At 46.2% G+C, this 19,596-nt stretch overlaps 1 protein-coding gene across 3 annotated transcripts in view; it reads left to right on the top strand.

Moving 5' to 3' along the window:
- The window catches only part of Gmds (GDP-mannose 4, 6-dehydratase), a 526,562-nt gene extending 514,513 nt beyond the window's left edge, over window positions 1-12,049 (top strand). For 2 of the 3 annotated variants that reach the window (XM_087590059.1, XM_087590060.1), the window contains 2 exons: window positions 11,426-11,494; window positions 11,658-12,049. In XM_087590059.1, coding sequence (XP_087446185.1) covers window positions 11,426-11,494; window positions 11,658-11,720 — 132 coding nt within the window. In that variant the 3' untranslated portion in view covers window positions 11,721-12,049. The remainder of the gene's footprint in view (window positions 1-11,425; window positions 11,495-11,657) is intronic. The other variant, NM_001039606.1, reaches the window with a different exon arrangement.
- Window positions 12,050-19,596: the final 7,547 nt, after the last annotated feature.

Here is a 19,596-nt window from a genome sequence, read left to right on the forward strand (position 1 = left end):
AGGTGAGAACCCACCTTGAGCCACCATCCTCTGCTTACAGACAGTATTCTAAGGTACCCAGTTTCCCTGATCACCCTGTTGACTCAGTCTCAGTGCTGGAAATTGGCCAGTCCCTACCAGATGGAAGAAAACTTGAGGCCTGGTGCATGGCTGCCACAGCCACTATGGGTTCACGACAGACAATAGAGGATGGGGATCGGCACCAGCCACATGTATTGGAGCAGCCTCTGGGAGCAGACTGTGTGTGGACAGCAGGCTAAGAACATGCAGCTGAGGGTCATTATTACTCCTTATGTGGCCCTGAGTAGTTGTGGATGTTCTGGGCAGGCCCACTGTAGGCTTGATGAGGCAATTAAAAACCCTTAACCTGCAAATGTGTAGTAGTGGGCACTGAGGCCCCTGTGTTTCCATGACTGATGTGGCTGGTATGTCAGGCTGTGGTCTCAATACCCCAGCCACAGGGACCTCATCCCTCTCCAAGGGCCCACACCAATACCAACCTTTCAGGGATGCTTAGAGTGGCCAGAGAGATGTACCTCTGAGGTCTTAAATCTGGGTGCCTTGTCTTTCTGTCACAACACTTGTTGACTTGGCAATGAAAGCAACATCTGAACCACCTTTAATTCCAAATCAGCCCTTTTTGGCCTTGGATAAATCATTACAGTAGCATTCCTTCTTCTCAAGACTTCTATAGCTTACCTTGCCCTGTGTAGACAAACTAACTTTTTCCACCAACAGGCCTCTGAAAAATAGATATGGCCAGAGTTCAAGAACCATGCTAGGCTCTCAGCTACCCTAACCTTCCTTCCTGGGTTTATCTGCAGAACACACCATGTGCATCAGAGACAAGAGGCTCTCGAGTGGTAATTTTGCAACTGACTTAGCAAGAGGATCACTAAGGTAGCCCTTCTCTGAATGCAGAGCTTGTGCTTTGAGGGACTCCTTTGTCCCTTTATGTCCTCTAGCGTTTGGCAGGGAGGGAGCTCTGCCTTATCACCTCTTGTCACTGGGAGCATGGTGCAGGGGCACACTGCTCTGGAAATACTCTGTGGGTAGAGTGTCTTGAGATGAAAACGTCTAGCTGAAGAACTGTTTCCTAAAGACAGGCTTAGAACTCAGTGTTTCTACAGTAGAGCTTCCGGATAGTGTGCATCATCCCTAGCAGAGTGAAAAATAATAACCATAATTAATTAAATCAATCAGTAAAGACAGAAACAGAGGACAGATCACTGGTACAGTACAGGATGTGTGGCAGCCATGCTCCTCAGAGGTGGCAATAGATTATGTAACAGGGCATGATTTTTTTTTTTTATATACTTTCATAGTCAATAATTTTTCACATCTGGACCAAGCTGTCATTTCCAAAGCATATTCACATACACTCAAGTGCTGTTTTCATCAAGCTGGCCGACTATGAGCCCAACTTATTTGGTCTGTGGACAGGAAGCCACACTCCATCACAGGCCGTCTCTTAGATCAGACCCTTGGCCTTGTCAGCAAGGCCGGCACTGAGGGCAAACAAAGCACCTGCCAAGGGCGACTGTGCAGGGTGTCACACTTGGAGTCTCCACCAAAGCTTTCATCAAAGCCAGCCTGATTATTTTCCACTGCATTTTCCTGAAAGGATGTTATGATTTTCTAGATGTTTGGTGGCTGGCGATAAATCAGGCTTTTATGATGTCATGTGAAAGGCCACCTCTCGGACTTCCTCTGGCCACAAGTGGAGAATAAAAGTAGGACATGTTGGTAGAGCACAGTAGACACAGCTTAGCTTAACCCTTTCCTCACTTGTCTACCAGCTCGGGTCACAGAAGAAGGTGAGTCTTCTTTTCACGTGAGTAGCCAGGATGTGTAGAAGCAGAGCTGCTCTCTGTGTGATAAGGAGACTCAAGGGCACTGGCATCATATCAAGTGCCTCCCGTGGAGGTGACAGAAAAGTTTATCAGCACTTTAACAAAAGTAGCCTTTAGAGAGCCTTGCTTTATAATGTTGGCAATAAGAAGTTGCCTTGAAGCAGAGAAACTCATAACACTAGTGAGGCTATAATGGAATTTCTCATAGTATTATAAAATCTTAAATGCCTTTGAGAGAATGGGAGGTCTCTCATTTAAGCCAGGATCCAGGATCCTTGTTCCCTTCATCCACATCCCATCAATCCATAAATCTTTCTGTGTTCTACTTACCCAGTTATCATTCCATGGCCACAAGTCTACTGCCGCTGTCATCTAGGAACTTCCATCTTCCCCCCCATGTGTCCTGGACATCTTAACTGGTCTCCTCTCCTGTTCTTGACCCCTCTAATGGGACAGCATGCACAGATGTCTCTGAAAACCTCTAGCGCTGTCCTCATTTGGCCAGAAGAGGGGCAGGGCAGCCTTGCTAATGTATACTCTGGTGAGTTTCTGAGCACAACATGGAGATGCCTAGCCTCCCAGAGCCATGTGTATCATGCTGAACTTTGACTGCAGAAGCCCAGGCCTGACCACTACAGAGTACTCAGGTCAAAACCCCAAACATCAAAGAGTAGCTGACTGCAACAGGCGGTAGGTCATGCATAAAAGTTTAGTACAGAGAGAAAAATAAACTCTTCCATAAATCAGTATGAACAACCAGAGATCAGTGGCATACTTTGGAAAATCATGTTGGTCCCCATCCTTCCTTCCTCCCCAATGCAGGCTTCTGCCTAAATCATTTAAGTCAGCCAACTTTTTAACTGTGGCCTAAGGGACAGTGAGGTGCAATTCAGAGAATAACGACTTGGTACAACATGGCTTCTGTAGAAAAAGGCCTGGGATCTAGAGAAGCCTTTTTAACATTAGCTGGCCTCACCACGGGGTGTCTTTCCCTTGTTCATGAGTCTACAAGCACCGGCTTCCTCTGTTTACTTTTCAGAGTTGAGGAGTTGCTCCCTAAAGTACTTTCTATCAGAGGTATCCCCAAAGAGATCTTTCTACCCAGATCTTTCTGTGACAAGTTTCTTCATACTATTCAGGTCTCTGATCAAATCATACTCTTTAATGTCCCTTAGCCATCAGGATTGTCCCACTCTTGTCAAGTCCCCACCTCGACAGCCTTGTCACCATGCTCCCCATTAGCTGATATTTTCTTTGTATCTCTGTGTACCTCTTGCCATCATCTCTCCAACCCAGCACAGGTGCCAGCCAATAGCCAATGCCTTGCCTCATTCAAAGTTGTTTCCTTAATGCCTGGCAGAATCAATATCTGGCAACATTCCACAAGGTTGCAAAATTTGTGCAATACTTGGAGAAAAGCAGAATGTAAAATCCTGGGTAGAACTGTTCAGCAAACCTGCGCCTAGAAATAAAACAGAACTGAGTGTCTTTGGGATAGAATGCTTGCACCCCTGGCATGAATGGGGCCCTGGGTCTGTCCTCCAGTGCCTCACAGGAAGAAATCTAGCACCAGCAGCTTATTCGTGTAGAGCCCTGATTCTTACAGCCATCCAGTATCATAGACAGTGTTTATCTATTTTATAGATTTAGAACCTAATTCTCAGAAATGCTCAGAAACAGCTAAGTTAACTGAGCCCTAGACAGGAGTCCAGTTCCCTCTAGTGATATCTCTGGGTCCTTAGTAATGTCTAAGAATGTTTCTGTTGAGATTAAATTTATAGTGGTGTAGAGATGTTAACTGCACTTGGATTGGTCCTGAAAAGTTCATGGGCTCCTGTCCACTGAGGGAACTTTCATTTCATCTCCCCCAAGGTCTCCTTGTGCACCTTGCTGCTCAGTATCCTCCCTTTGGCCACTATTCTGGTTTCCATCACCATGACTGAGTTTGTTTTAGAACAATCTATTGAGTCATGGAATGGCTGCTTTTCTGTGTCAACTTCTACCCAGCATTGTCATTTATTGATGTCCTCATATGCTGACACATTATTGAGGAGTCACTTTGCCTGTCGGGTTAATGTGGCATAAGTACACTGTGTCCTTGGAGGACTTGGTTTGAACATTGTGACTGCTAGACTAAGAATTAGAAATGCTGCCTTCCAGTCCAAGCCCCTGCCACTAGATGGCTTCATGGCATCTGGCTGCAGTTTCTTTACAGACAGACATAGGGGTTCTGTTCTTCTCATGGAAACATGAAGGGAGAATAGCAGGTAACCACAAAGTGCAGATCCCCACAGCCAACTAAAGTTTCATAGCCATGATGGTGAGGAAAGAACTGAAGAGGAAATCAAAGTGTGAAAACCATAAGGATCCATACTGAAATGTCCATCCTTCTCCTGTGCTCCACAGGGCAGGCAGTTGGTCTAGGTTTTCCTCAAGCAGTTCCTGGAAGAAGCCCTCACAATGCAGGGTCTACTGTTGCAGAGTGACTGTGACATGCGATGTGCTCACACCTGTGCAGCTAGACCTGTCACAGGAGTCACTGGGAAAGAGATGTGGCTCTCTTAAGCCATTTCCATTTGGCTTGAGAAAAGAGAAGGGAGGAGGTGAACCATAGGTAGATAGATTACTAGTGAGGGATTTCTTGAATTAGAAGACCTTACTTAATATGCTATATATGTTGGGGAAAACTACAGCATTTACACTGTAAGGAGATCTGTATAGTTACATTGTTCTTTTGTGTCTGTGTTCAAAATAAGAGTAGATTGCTTGCCGAAAATAATGATAGATTACCTCACAAACAAGAAGGATGCAAGCTTAAGAAAATTGCCTTTATCTTGTGCAATCCAGGACGCCCCATGGCCTAAGTCACCTTCCTGGATAAGAGGGCACAGGCTCAAGATAAGCAGGACAACAGTTTGACTTTTAGCTCCAAGACACTTTGTAGAGAACTTTCATCTCTAGGAAAGAGGCCTCTGAAGCAGATACAGAATCTCCTGAGTTGCATCTTGAGTGTGGCTGTCTTCAACTTTAATTAGCTGAATTCTGCAAAGTGCTTTCAGGGCAGAAAGTGCTAAGTGGCAAAAGAAATGCAGCATGCATCTTATGTCCAGAACGCCACTTGCCAATTATGTCACAACAGTCCCTAATCGGTCCACTTAAAGGTGCTTTATCTCCTTTCCTCGGGGTTTATGCCACCTCCTACTAGCATGGGCAAATCTTTGCACCCCAGATCCAGTTATTAACAGTAGCCAGTAATTTTCAGAGAAGATGGTGCTGACTTGGAAGCCTGGAATGCTGAGGTCACTAACAATCTTATCTCCCTGTCATTAAGTGGCCCTTACATTATAAGTGTGAGTCACCATCATCACCAACCCACATCAGCTGGTTAGGGTGGTTAGTGAGGGGATTAGGACCAGCGGGCTCCAGTTATAGTAAGTCGTCCATTCAATTCACTTTCCTTGTGTTGACACTGCTGTGGGCAGTAGGCTTCAAAACTCCAAAAACAGTTAATTCCATGAGTACAACTATAGACACAGGATAGGTACAGAGGTGTTATAAATCTGTATGCTGCAAGGTAACCTCCTCAAAGTCTCATTGCAACCTGTTAGACATCTACCTGTGAACCTGCCCCCTTCCAGGGTACTAGACACTGCTTCTTAGATAAGTTTTCCTTTGCTTACTCATTCCGAGTGGGCCTAATGGAATGGACTAAGCCTGGGTCCCATGAGGTTATACAAGCCAGAAATATTGTTCCTGGTTGGTTGCCATTTCAGTCAAATGGTTGCCCCAGTCAAAGCCCTGTGATGGCTAAAGGGCACAAAGGCAGTAGTGGTGCTACTAAGGTGCTCCCAAGCTGCTAAGCGCGAGGCTACAACCTGATTAGTATGAATGTTGCATGTTGTGTGTATGATCCAGTCCACAGGAGAATGGACCATGTCTCATGTATGTTGGCCTGAGAGAACTTTCTTAAGACTCATTAGCACTCTAAAGGGAAATTAATAGTCTGAGAACCCATACCTCCTCCCAATACAGCCATCCCTCAGCATCCTCAGAAGATTAGTTCCCAGGTCCCCCTCTGACACTGAAATTCTCAGAGACCCTGTATAGCATGATTTCCAGGCCTATGCCTGTCTTCCTGCACTCAGTAAATCTTCCTAGGAAACTTAGTGCCTAGTACAGCTACTGTTAGCAGGTGCGATGGTTACAGTGCAGCAGTAACAAGTGCGATCAGTGCACCCAACGTACAGGTGTCTATGTTTCTGTCATCTTGGATCAATGGCTGCTTGAGACTCTGTGTGCAAAGTCCACCGATTTAGAGGCTCCCCCCTTAAATATGTTGTCTGTGTAAACTGCAGAGCCTTGGTTGCCTAACTGTACTCTACTTATGCTAACTATACATTTTTTTAAATAATGGAAAAGGTGTGTGGATGTCGTGATATGGTGGGTAGACAGTCTAGACTGCCCAGTGGGCTTAGCCTGAACTTTGTGCAGAGGCTGGAAACAGCTTTTATAGGCCCGCTTCTCTGCTTCATGTCTTATGCTGGGCCACATGCTGGAACAGCGCTTAGTGAAGCTGGCCAAGCGTCGTATCAGTTTAGCTCTGAAGCTCTGTCAGCCCTGCTGGAGGGACAGTCCCCTGAACCTGCTTCCTGAACAGCCTTCTCCTAGTCCCCTATCACCCCTTGTCATTAAAGGAGAGGCTTGGTGTCGATTTCAGTCTTTGCCATTCTAAAGCCGTCCAGGGGAGGAGAGGGAGGTGCCCAGCCTCCTCCTCATTGCACTGCTCTGAGGTTAGCTCTCTCCTGGAGGAAAATTAAGACACAGTTAAGTTCTTCTTAGGTCCTCAGAAAGAGCATTGCAGGCTACAAAGTGGGCTTTCTTTAGGTTTCTTTCTCACTTCTCTTCCATACTGCCCTCCCTGTCTGTCTAGAATCTTGACTGGGATATGCAGTGAAACTTCAAAGACTTCCCTGAAGTTCTGTTGTTTTGTTTTGTTTTGTTTTGTTTTGTTTTGTTTTGTTTTAAGCAGTTCTGCATTTCCCAAGAGAAGCTTTACCCTAGGAGGGAAGCCTGCCTCCTCACTCATTAACATAAAGTCAGATCAAGGACCTAACTTACTGGCATTCTTCTATTCCCTTGGAACCTGAGCTGGTTTTCAATTTCACTTTTCTAAGGAAAGCATGAGGGGAAAGTCAGTATTTTTGTGCCACTCACAGCTCCATGTCTTACATTCCTGAAGATGTTTGGCCAAGGTTTCCATTGGGCTAGGATTTCCTTAGTTACATCCCTGTCTGTGCACCTTCTTGCTTATGGCACTCAAAAGTCAATTTCTTCCAGTATGTACATTAGAACTTTAACAACATCCTGCTGAGAGCTCTTACACTCCTCAAGTCTCTCAGCCCCACCAGATGTTCCTGCAAACCACACCACAAACCTGCTGAGGAAGCCCAACCCAACTTGTAATCAATCTAAATGTTATAATTTTCACAAATCAAACGTAGAGAAAAGGGAGAAAAAGAAATGAGGGCGTGAGTTTGGAGTTACCCCCATGTGATCCAGGCTAGCCCCTAGCTTCCCTGTGTGATGTTTAGGGACAGTAGATGAGGGTTTGCTGAAGGGACTTAATTTGTATAAGAGCAATCAAAATCACATTAGGGGAAGAAAAGTAACCTATGTGGCTGAAAGGTGTCTTGTTATCTTGACAGCAATGCACAGGGAACCCAGAGATCTTCAAAAAGGGGCCTCTAATTAAAGGAGACAATAATAGCAGGGTGAGCCCTCCTTTGCTGTCAGCTCAGGAACTGGCCTAATGACTTCCCGGGACTTGGTCTGGTGCTTTATCTATCCTCTGTAACAAGGCCGACAGCCAGGAAAGCCTGAGATTTCTTTGCAACAAAATATGCCCTACTCTCAGGCTAATGTCTACAGCCCCATTGCCGTGACAGCCACCATGCCTGGGTGCTCCAGATGCAGCCCAACTCCTTGGGCTATACTCCAGGAAAGAGCTGGTGTATAGACTTTCCCGGTTCCTCATGCTGTTTGGCTGTTGTAAAATGCTTAGTTAAACCTAATTGAATTGACAATAATAAATTACACATCGAAACTGTATAGTTCACCTAAAGAATAGTACTGGAAATGGCAAAGACATCAGAAGCCAGATTTAAGAAATGTCATATTCACATTTAAATACTTTAAATTTTCCTCCGAGTTTTGTTGCCTGGTTTTTGGGGTGTTTTTTGTTTGTTTGTTTTTGTTGTTCTCAGAACAGCTCCAGACCTCCCAGTTCGTGAAGTTCTTTCTTGAAACTCTACATAAATCATCACTTTAATTTCAGTTTTGCTTCTGTTGTCATATGGTGACTATAAGCCTATGAAGAAACTAATAGTTCAAACATAGAAGAGTAAAGATAAACTCATTCTGCTCATTTGTCATTAGGAGGTTTTTGACCCTACTGGAGTCATTTTGGCAAGTTCAAATGTCTTAAAAGACATAAATATGAAAGAAGTGCATATGGCCTTTGTCCTACCCACATCGTCCGTGTGAACACCGCACTCCTGCTTCCCTGTAGGAGTCCAGCTCCCAACCCCGACTTCTCTGCAAGTCAGAGGAAATGGTTCTTAAGGGAGCATTTCCTGTCTGCCCTCCTGTCCAGCACATATGCCTTCTCACACAGGCCTTGTCATGCCACCCCTGCAGCATGCCTGAGCATACTTACAAGGGAAACAAGCCACTGGCCAGACGCCATGGCAGATAGAGCTTTTCTCCCCCCCCCCCCTCTCTCTTTCTCTCTCTCTCTTCACTCTCTTTCTTTCTTTCTTTCTCTCTTTCTTTCTTTCTTTCTTTCTTTCTTCCTTTCTTTCTTGGTTTCATTTGTTTGTTGTTGAGAAGATTTATCTATATAGCCCGTGCTGTGGCCCATAACTCACTCTGTAGATCAGGACGGCCTTGATCTCACAGATCATCTGCCTGCCACTGCCTCCCGGTTGCTGGGATTAAAGGTATGTTCCACCCACCAGCTTACCTTCCCCAATCCAGGTTTCCTTAGAACAGTAAAAGAAAAAGCAAGCTGAGTTCATGGAGACAAAGGGGAGCTTGGTGCCTAGGCAGGAGAAAGAGAGTTGGTGGGACAGAAATATCTTGACTGGCCCTTATGTTGACTCCGTGGCAACTGGTAACAAGAGCCCCTGTTTTGTTCTGATAGGACCCCATGCTTTTCCTTCCCAAGGCTTCTCGATCTAATTTCAGGGAGACAGAGCCTTGGCAAAAGGCTAAGGAAGCTAGGAGGCTGTAGTCTAAGAGCTGGGCTCAAAACTAAATTGTGAAGTTTAGCTGTCTTTGGTTTCAGTGAAATACTTTTACAGTGTATGTTAGTAATGTCTGTTGCTAAGCTTTTGAAAACCATTTTTCTTTTTTCCTTAATTGTAGTTGCCCGGTTGTTTTCATATTATGAGGTACTTGTAGAAAAATACAGGAAACATAATTACAATACAACGTTCCCTTTCCCAAGCCTACTGAGATCATTTGAAACCAAACAGGGTTTTAAGGCTTTTTTAACTGTATGTTCTCAGCCATGAATTGCGTCCATGCTGAGCTGGTTGACTTACAGCCGGTGGTCTGTGATTCAACAGTACCCGTGTCCTGAAGCTGTTGTAGGAGTGAGGGAGGGGCAGGAGGACATTGCTTCATGACTCCAAGCTACACAGATTCTTCTGGGGAAAAGGAAGGAATATCTTTGTGTGACTTTTACACTAAAAAGAGAAGCATAATACACACACACACACACACACACACACACACACACACAAGTTTATTTAGGGAGAGTAAAGAGAAATAAATCAGTTGGTTTGTTTTTTCACTTACTTTGGCAGCTCCAGGTAGCACTGTGCTATAAATGCTAATTACTAATTCTTGTGTCCTACCTTTCCTGGGGAGTCTGGAAATGGGCTTTTAAGCCAGCAGAAGTCCCTTGCTTCACTCTGGTTAACACTCTGGGGAGGAAGTGGGTACTTCAGCATATTGTGAAATGCAAACGAAGCCTTTGGGAATTTGATTTATTCAAGCCTAAAAAAACAGTGATGGATGATTGTGACCGAGAGTCCCCGAGTGTCCTCTGCTAAAGATTCAGGCAGGGAAATGGAATCCAGACCACCTCTGCCTGAAAGGCCCAGGTGAGCACCCAGCATGGTAAGCACAGAGAGCTTGTGCCTAAGCCCCTGGCCTGCCCATCTGACATACAGAATAAAGTGCCTTTGCCTGCCAAGTTCAGGGGACTGGAGAACAGGAGAAGCCTTTTACTGCAGAATGGCTATCGGAGGCTGTCACTCAGAGCGGATGGTTCACTTGTTGTCCAATAGTGTATGGCTCAAATAGAGTGTCTTAAAGGAGTACTTATCACTATAAAGATCACCTTTCCCTCCTTCCCAGTCCCTGGATATTTAGTCTCGGCATATGCACCATTGGATACACTCATATGAATAGACCTAACTGCCGGTTCCTGCTTTTCCTTTCCTCCCTCCTCTCTTCCCTTTCAACTCATCTTGAAATTCCCATTCGTTTTGAGACCAGCAATAAAGAACTATGAGTGAGGGCTAAGATAGAGGATTTTCATCTCTTGTTTCTTGTTTATAGCCAGTCTTTCTTCCAAGGAAGGCTGAGTACACATGTGTTTCTCTCCTGTAAAGTCAGAATCGAGCGAGCCGACCAGGCTTGACCTCTGTTCTGTATGTTGATAAGGCCCACTCCTGGTCTGAGTCAGTGGTCCGCAGCAGTCTCCTCTGAAAGCCCATCTATATGGAAGCTAAAGAAAGGGTCTAGATTGACAGAGGTACACAGCCTCTAATGCAGAGTTTCAAACTGAGATTTGCACGTTTGTCCCATGAGTCAAGGAAAAAAATCCCTAAATTCTAAGGAAGAAAGATAAGAGTAGAACAGACCCTTTACTGTGGCAGGAAAAGGAGGTTTCGGTTTAGGAGCTTGTGAGTGCGCTGCTGGCTGGCTGTGAGAACTGCCTTCACCTTAGCAGAGCCAGAGCTCAGCCGGCTGCTACTGCTAGCTCTGCTAGCTCTGCGCCCTTAACTCTGGGCTCTCTTGGCTGACCACCATGGTAACTGCCTGCTGGCCTGGGCTTTCCCAAAAGCCGGAAACCGGAGGCGAGGATCCACTTCTCCGAATCCAGGAGCCAGGGACTGGGCAAGGGCTATAGACCTGAAGGTAGCAGGACCTGAGGAAGGGTAGGTTCTAGGGACCTAGCAGAGAGGTCGGGGTTCTGCGGGTCCAGGACCTAGAATTTCTGTTCTGCAGTGGAACTCCGCGTCTTGGACATGCCGGCATGATTTACCCCTGGCCTCCCTGAGAACTGCAGTAATTCGAAACAGTTCTTACAGTAGTTTTCCTGACAAATTAATATCTATTTTTTTTAAAGCCATTGGAGTCACTAGGACAAGGTGGGGCTAGGGAATGTGGACAGTTGGAGATGGCTACTTGCAAGGTCCTAGCTGCCCCAATGGTGGATGGTGAAAGGGGGACGGTGCAAGCCCATGCATAAACACAATTCATCTGCCATCTCTCCACAGGACTTTCTACAGGGAGACTGCTCCAAGGCTCAGCAGAAACTGAACTGGAAACCCCGCGTTGCCTTCGATGTAAGTTTTGTCCCTGGTGCATGTTCTCAGAGCTGCTAGCTGTGAGCACTGGCTAATGGGCTGTTGTCAAACAGGAGACCTTTCAGGGCCCTGTGAAGAGGCTTTGTGGGAAAGGGTGGCAGAAACTCCTCCCTTACGGCCCACCCTGGATCTTGGGTTGCAGGAGCTGGTGAGAGAGATGGTGCAGGCCGACGTGGAGCTCATGAGGACCAACCCCAACGCTTGAGCCCCTCTGCAGAAACTAGAGGCATGGCAACAGTGCAGAGCCAGTGAACCGGAGTTCAGTCACTCCTGCCAATCATGGACCCTCGACCTCCTGTGTTGTCCCTGCATCTAGAGCTGGGCCACAGAGGTTTGTAGACCCCAAGACAGGACACGCCAGACCTAAGGCCGCATTGCTTTTGTCAAAGCCTCCTCTGAATGGTTTTGGGAAATCAAGAAGTTTTAATCACATATTCATTTTACTTGAAATTATGTCACTAGACAACTTATATTTTGGAGTCTTGAGATTGTTTTTCTCTTTTCTTATTAAATAATCTTTCTATAAACTAGCAATAACAGAGTTTCCTGTGGATGTTTTCTCCAGGTTATAACGTAGGCAGTTTATAGCCCCAAACAACACACAGATCCTCAGCTGGGGATGAAATAGTCCTTGGTTCCTTTGAGAAAGCCCCTGTTGAGAAGACCTTGCCTGAGCTGACCTGGCAAAGCACCCTGCTAAGTCTCTGCCTTAGGACATACCTGTCCCCTGCTGAACTGAACCATTCCCACCCCTTCTCATCTCTGCTGATTTTAATTAGAACCACCTAGCTCTCACCCTCCCACAAAAAAGGGGGGAGAGGGCTCATGAAACAAGGATTAAAAGAAGAAACTTTGATGGTAAGTAAATATTGTTGGAACATTCTGTGTGAAAGCCCTGGACTACCTACCCAGAAGCCCCCTAACATATGCCCCTTCTATGGTCTAGAGACTTTCACACAATATTTACTTCCAACCTCTTTGCATCAATACTAGGTCACTTTTTAAATTGAATTTGATTCATCAGTTCAATCCACTTACATCCGGGACCCAATGCCTACCAGACACATGCTGATACTTCAAACGCATCAATACTAATTAGAAGTTATCATAGAGAGGCTTAGAGCCAAGGATCCAGCTTCATTGAGGTATCATTTAGGTGCTAGAATTATAGCCACGGGCCTGTATGCCTGAGCCGTGTACTGTATACCTACACATGATACATTAGTGTACAGAACACTCCCTGAGAGCAAGCAAGGATCTGCTTGCAGGTATACAGTCTTGCATGAAATAGTCTTTTGGCCTAGAACAAATTAGGTCAGGACTCTTCTCCCCTCACTCCCCTTCCAAGCAAAATAAAATAAAACTTCAGCAAATGGCATTCCAATCTTTGCGCATGCAAGAAACTGGGAGTGAAATATTTCCGAATGTCTTCACAGTCAGGTTTATGATCTGGGGGAGGCCTAGGGCTGGTGCAGAGGGGGCTCTTTCTGGCATTCTCTGTCCTGTGAGAGCATGCTGACCAGGGCAGCCTCTGTGGAACAGAATAGGGTAGCCAGGCTGGCCCACCGGGTTCTCAGAAGCCAACCCAAGAGGAGCCTGCTGTTTCTGTTCCCAAATGGGATGCTGCTAATTGGAAGCAGATGGTCTCTGGGAGGTGGGGTTTGTCCGATCGAGCAGGCTGGGGGCATTCACAGATGCTCTATCACTCTTGGGCACACACTGTCACCCATGACCTCAAACATGCATCATATACTAATTCAGTCCCCGGCATGCCCTCTCTCATGCTATCACACAGACACACAGACACACACACACACACACACACACACACACACACACACACATATTCATACAAACCACTCAAAATCCACTGTCCCATCGTACATGCTCTCACATCCCATAGCTAATCACATGCTCCTTGGCTTTGACCCTGATGAACAAGCCCTCCTTCTCCTATGACCAGCTAAGTCCTTCATTCAACACCCAGGAAAAGCCATTCCAAGGACCTGTAGGCCGGCAGAGGTTGTTTGATTCAATGTGTTGTGACTTTCTAGCCCAGAGCCATAATGAGTTCCTTAGGGAGGAATCCTGGGCAGGGCTTCTGTGGGGGTTTCTGACAGAAGAACTCATTCTAATCACAACTTTGTCACTATTCATGTTCTCCAATCATAGTTCGGGCTTCTCTGGGTTCTTGGTGGCATGTATTTAAAAGAAGAAAAATAGCAGATGAGATGCACTCCAGAATTTAACTTAACTGTGCTGAATTTCATGGGGCCACCCTCAAGACCCCAATTGAAGGGTTTCTTCTTAGATCTCATCTTAATTTCAATGACTTTTATGTGTCTGCTTTTGTTTCTGCTCTGCAAGCATTGGGTATATATTTAAGATATTTTAACACTTCTCCTAGCCTGATATTGTAAAAACAAAGAGAGTTAAGCCATTAGTTTTCTCAGTTATGTTAGAGGCAAGCCCACATTAGTTCGTCAGAGAAAGGTCAAATGCTTGGGTACTAGGGGCACCACTGGCTTAGTACCCTTCAGACCTCTCTGTCGGTATCTGCTGCCCTTGTCTTTAGTTCTGAGACTGTGAGGTAGGCCTATCAACCTCTGCAGCTGTATAAGAACAGACTCAGACAGGACTGCCAATCCGAAGGGAAGGTTGGAAGAACTGTTTCCATAGTAGAAGGACCAGAAGGAAACCTAAACCAGAGATGTGTGTGGTGAGAACATCCAGCAGAATCAATCGCTTTGGGCTTCTTTTCATTTTCTATAATCATCGAAGCCAGTCTCAGAACCCCACAGAAGCCTGTCAGACAATAGGCTACACACAAATGCTATCTTCTGTGTGTTGTTCAAGCTAGAAGCAGGAAGCAGCACTTTAAATTTTCAATTTAGATTACCTGGGTGCTGGAAATATATCTGAGAATAGAAGGCTTGTCTAATAGATAGGCTGTGGATTCATCCAAAACACCACTAAATAAATAAAAGACCCTAAATGTACCATTTAAAAATAACCTTTAGGGCTGGAGAGATGGCTCAGTGGTTAAGAGCACTGACTGCTCTTCCAGAGGTCCTGAGTTCAAATCCCAGCAACCACATGGTGGCTCACAACCATCTGTAATGAGATCTGATGCCCTCTTCTGGTGTGTCTGAAGACAGCTACAGTGTACTCATATGCATAAAATAAATAAATCTTTAAAAAAAAACATGAATTTAAAAAAAAATAACCTTTAGGTCCCACCACAAATGGGAGAAGAAGCACCCAGGTATCTTCTTCGTATTTGGGAGTTAAAACTCGACAGTCTATTTAGCGGTGTTCCAATTAGTTCAACTTTACTTCTTTCATATCATACAGGGTCTTTCTGTAGCCTTAACTGCTCAGCAGACAGCATGGGTGTGGAGAGCTTCCACCCAGGTTTTTCACAAAGATTGTGTATTCCTGTGCTCTTGTCTTACAAAGAGATCAACATGTCCCTACATGACATCCTTACCTTTCCAAAAATTGGAGGTTTTCCTCATAGAGAGTACTGAAAACTTTCACAAGTAACAGTAACATCTGAGACACATTGCAGGTCTGGAAGCTAGACTACCTCCATAGCCCTGCCTCCCCATGCTCCACAGGGTTTTTTTGAGAGCACTGGAGACTGAACCTATTCTGGGAGTAGGAGGTGGCCAGGCTACTTTATGCCCTGAGGTCTGTGCTCCCCTAAGCCTCTCATATACCTGTCTGAGCTACATGGGGCATGTGCCAGGCTATAGCCACTAGACCTCAAGCCTTCTGCTGTGCCCTTCCCCCACCCGCCCACCCTTCAGGTTCCTCCCTCCAAATGAATTCAGGGTGGACTCTCCTATAGGAACTTTTCAAAGTCTCTCCCCACCCTCATTCAAGTCCTTAAGTTAATGTCATCAAGGGGTCTTCTCTGAGCAGACAACAAATCTCTGAGCCTGACCCCTTGCCCTAAGCCCCAGTCCCTGTCCACATTTCATGTAAAGGGGTGTCATACACTGCTAGCCAATGCATTCTCAGCTGCCTCTCTGAATTCCTGAGCCAGGGGGCCTGCTAAAGTGTGCACCCGCTGATGTGCACTCATTTATTTGATGGTGAAGAATTAAGATGGCCCAGCTCGCTGAGCTTCTGAGTCTCTTGGTTTCCTAGTTTTGGCTTTGAATGGAGAGGGGAGTGCAACACTGGCCCATCTGAGCAAAGGTTCCTGTGGATACACTGACCAGCCTCACCCACCCTTATCCTCTACAACCCTAAAGCCCAGGAGAAGAAATGCAGTGAGAATGTATTGTCCTTCAAAAGAAGGAGTCCTGACTGCTAAAATGCACCCTGTCCCAGATACCTGAGAGAATCATAAAAGCTAGGAGGCTGGGGAAGTCAACTGTAAACCCATGCTCCACCAACCAGACTGCTCCAAAGGAGGCACTGGACTCAGGCTGGCCGGAGAGGAAGCAGAGCAGCCCGAGGACGGACAGCAGTGGCGGGCCACGGGCAAGGGAATGTATATTTGGAAGGGGTCAAGACCTCGGCTGAAGTCTGGCTTTTTATGGCGAGGAAGCTGACTGGGAAGGGCCTTCTGGCTTTCCTGTTGTGCCACTCTATCCCCCGCCCCCATCCCTCCTGACATCGCAGCTTGGGGGAGTACAGTGGCCCCAGGGGTGTGGGTAGGCCCTTTCCCTGCATAGAAGTCCAGGGACCATATTGGGGTAGTGACAGTGTTCGGTGGGCAGGTAGGGCCTACCCGGGGACCAGCGGACAGAATACAGGAAATGCCACGTTCTCCCACTGTCACCAAATACATTTGCTGTAAATTATTTTCCTGCACCTCCCAGATAGTGTGACTGCTGAGCATGAGTGTGGGTCAAGGAGAAGGCACAGAGAGCTGCTTGGGGTCCAGGGGCTTTCAATGTCAGACCTAGTTTTCTCAGAAAAATCTAGCAAGCCTGCCTATTGCAAGAATGGCTTCTCTCCAAGGCTCTCTGCAGAAGGTTTACAAGGAAATGTTTTCCGTACTCTCTTGTCTCTTGCCATGACTAGTGCATCCTTCTTCCTAGGTAGTATGATAACGTCATCTTTACAAAGGAGCCCTCGGAAAGCCTCTGGCTCCTGGGACACTGCTGCTCTGTAACTTCTGGGACTCCAGAAAATCTCCCGGGCCCTGAGAACTTCAGGCAGGGACTGAGCCTAACTTTGGGAACTGCTGCTCACACAGGCTTCCCTGGGCAGGCCTGCCAAGGCTCCTCTGAGCTACTCCTTTGGAGCCTGGGCCGATTGTACCTAACTAAAAGGTCAGTTTTCATAGCTCCTCTACCAGCAGATTTTTTTGAAGAATGTGATCGCTACACTTAAACTTGTATGGTTTCCCTGACGGCTCATAGGCCTGGAGCCATTAAGGATCCCCGAACAGCAGGGGAACAATGACCTGATTTTTGATAATGATGGAAATTCAGAGGCCTTGAGATTTAAAGGAGCTAAACTCCTTGGTTTTCCTGCATTTACCCTAGGGTAGAAAATGGGAGGGGTCTCTCTCCTCTCCTTTAAATCATTCCCAAAGCCCTCTAAACACTCCCATTTCCCAAAGCATTCCTGGGAGAACCAGACCCTCCCTTCAGCCTTTTATGCCTCTTTGGGTGAAACACCAAGCCTCTACTGCCACACCCTGACTGTTCATCCACTGCTGGCCTTGAGCTCACAAATTTCTCTTCATGCCCACCATATAGGCAAAGCTACGTTCACATAAGGGCAAAGGGCAGTCCCCTGGGCAGTCCCCTTTCTCAGGTGCCACCTACAAGGACAGCTGGAAGTTGGAGGGACTAGTGCAAAGGAGGCGTTACAAGACTATCTGCCAGCACAAAGGCCCTTGAGCAAAGCAGAGCAAAAAGATACTCTTTTCAAGAAGACCGGAAGAGGCCATCCTGAGAACATAGAATCTGCAGAAGGGCCCCAGTGACATTTTGGGTCACTTTCAAGCGCAGGCCCAGAGATTCCAAGCTGGAAACAATGCCAGACTCAACATCAAGTCATGGAGGCAGACCTCTCCTCTCAGGGAGACCCCCAGCCCTCATGTCCGTACGTGGAAGGAAATTCCAGGTCCTACTGCATTGCCTGTAATATGCTCAATATGCTACAAATTTAAAACCAGTGAAGGGAAAAATCAAGTAAATAACACAAAACTAATATAAAACAGAGTTTCTTTGGAGGCAAGGTAAGATAGAAGAGGCAACGAAGGTCTGAAGTTGAGCTCTCTGTGCCTTATTTTGGTTTCCAATAAGATGGACATGGTACATTTTGCTCAATTTTCCACCCCTAATCACATTGAGAGCCTTGAATGGGTTTGGGAGCTGGAACTCATTTAATTGAGTATTGTTTCTTTCTAACCTGACTTGGATGCAGCACCTGCCTGTCCTGCTCTCTACTGGCTCCCGCTCTATCCCATACCCGGGCACTAACTAGGATCGTATCTCCACCCACCGCACCCCCACCCTCACCCGAAGTCAGAGTGGAGGGTGAGCAAAGGGGCCACCAGAGATGGTGCAGGCTGGGAGTAGGGGCATTTCATCCAGAGACTGTGGAGACACCAAGATTTTCTTTGGGGAAAGAGAAAGGATGGGAGAAACTGACAGGGAGACAAGAGGATACTGACATATAAATGCAGAGTCAACGGTGCATAGAGAAGATGGTGCTGAAATTAAGGGTGGGGAATTCAGCCAAGACAAGTTCCAGCTGTGATTGCAGAGTCCAAATAGCAAGAAAGACAGTGGGGGGGGGGTTATGAGTCATATTATCAACCCAGAATGGAGAATTCAGGGCAGTAGAATTTCAGAAACTGGCAATTGGTCCCTTTGGCAAATTTCTGTGGGTTTCTCTTCCTGCCGAATATCTGAATACATCAGATTTCACTTATTCAGAACTCTTGAGCTTTTGGAACCCTTTTTTCTGCCCCTGGTCCTCAAAGAAGTGGAATGAAGCCTCTATCATGTTCCCTGGTTCTTTCCTCCTCAAGCCCTAATCTCACTGACTGCCCCCACCACATCGTAAGTCTGCTCTGCCCAGCCAGCTTTGTTACTTAGCTATCATCAATCTTACCTCTAACAGGATATTTGTTTATGTGCTGGTGGGAAAAGCTAATGGCTTCATGAACCAGTCATAAAAGGAGTAGACGGAGTCAAAAATGAAGTGGTCCTATAACACCACTCAATATCCCACAGTAAGGGCTTCAGAGTCGGGATTCAAAGGCTCTTCTCAGTCATTCAAAGTGTGGGGAAGAGGGAACCTGTCATTCCACCTATACTTTCAATTCCACTGGCAGCCTCAGAGGACATGGTGTAGATACCTACCTACAGCCCGGTGAGTAAGGTTGCCTCTTGGCCTGCCAGGGCTAACTGGCCAGGTGGCCTGAACCAGAGGAGTTCAGGGGGCCTCAAGGGTTTTATACCACTTTGAACAAAACAAATGGCCTTCCGCCTTAAAGACAGAGAGACTCCCAGCATCCTAGTAACCAGGGTGGAAGGGGGAAAGGTGCCATGTTCTTCACCTTTCAAAGTTAAGGGACACCCAAAAGGGCTGTAAGACACTTGCGGCGGCAGAAAGCAGCCAAGAGCTTCCAGAGCACAATTGAGCCTTATTACCACTCTGCGAGCATCTGTTATTAATGGCACAAACTACAGGGAATGATAAATTGCAAAATGCATGGTTGTTTGCAGGCAGCCTGTTGGAAAGGGCTTGCTAACTACACTGCCCCAAAAAACAGCACGTGTTCCTACCATATGTGTAACATGCCAAATGCAAGATTTTACATGGCACATACCATGCTGGCATTTGCCTATGAATTACTAAGAAAATAAATGTATTCTGCTTCTCCTTTTGGGACAAAATACTACCCTAACGATTTCTACAGAGACAATTTGCAAAATGAGTGGACTCATCACCTGAGTCCTGCATGTCACCAGTAGGCTAATTTCCAAACGTGCTGGAAATTAATTATCAAGCAGTTTTTCTTACAAAACTTTACAGAAAAACTGCAAATCAACCATACAAGCCACTAAAGAATAAGTCATTCCAAGTCAAAAAGGAATGAC

Source organism: Rattus norvegicus, chromosome 17 (genome assembly GCF_021556685.1).
Source record: "Rattus norvegicus strain SHRSP/BbbUtx chromosome 17, alternate assembly SHRSP_T2T, whole genome shotgun sequence".
NCBI lineage: Eukaryota > Metazoa > Chordata > Mammalia > Rodentia > Muridae > Rattus > Rattus norvegicus.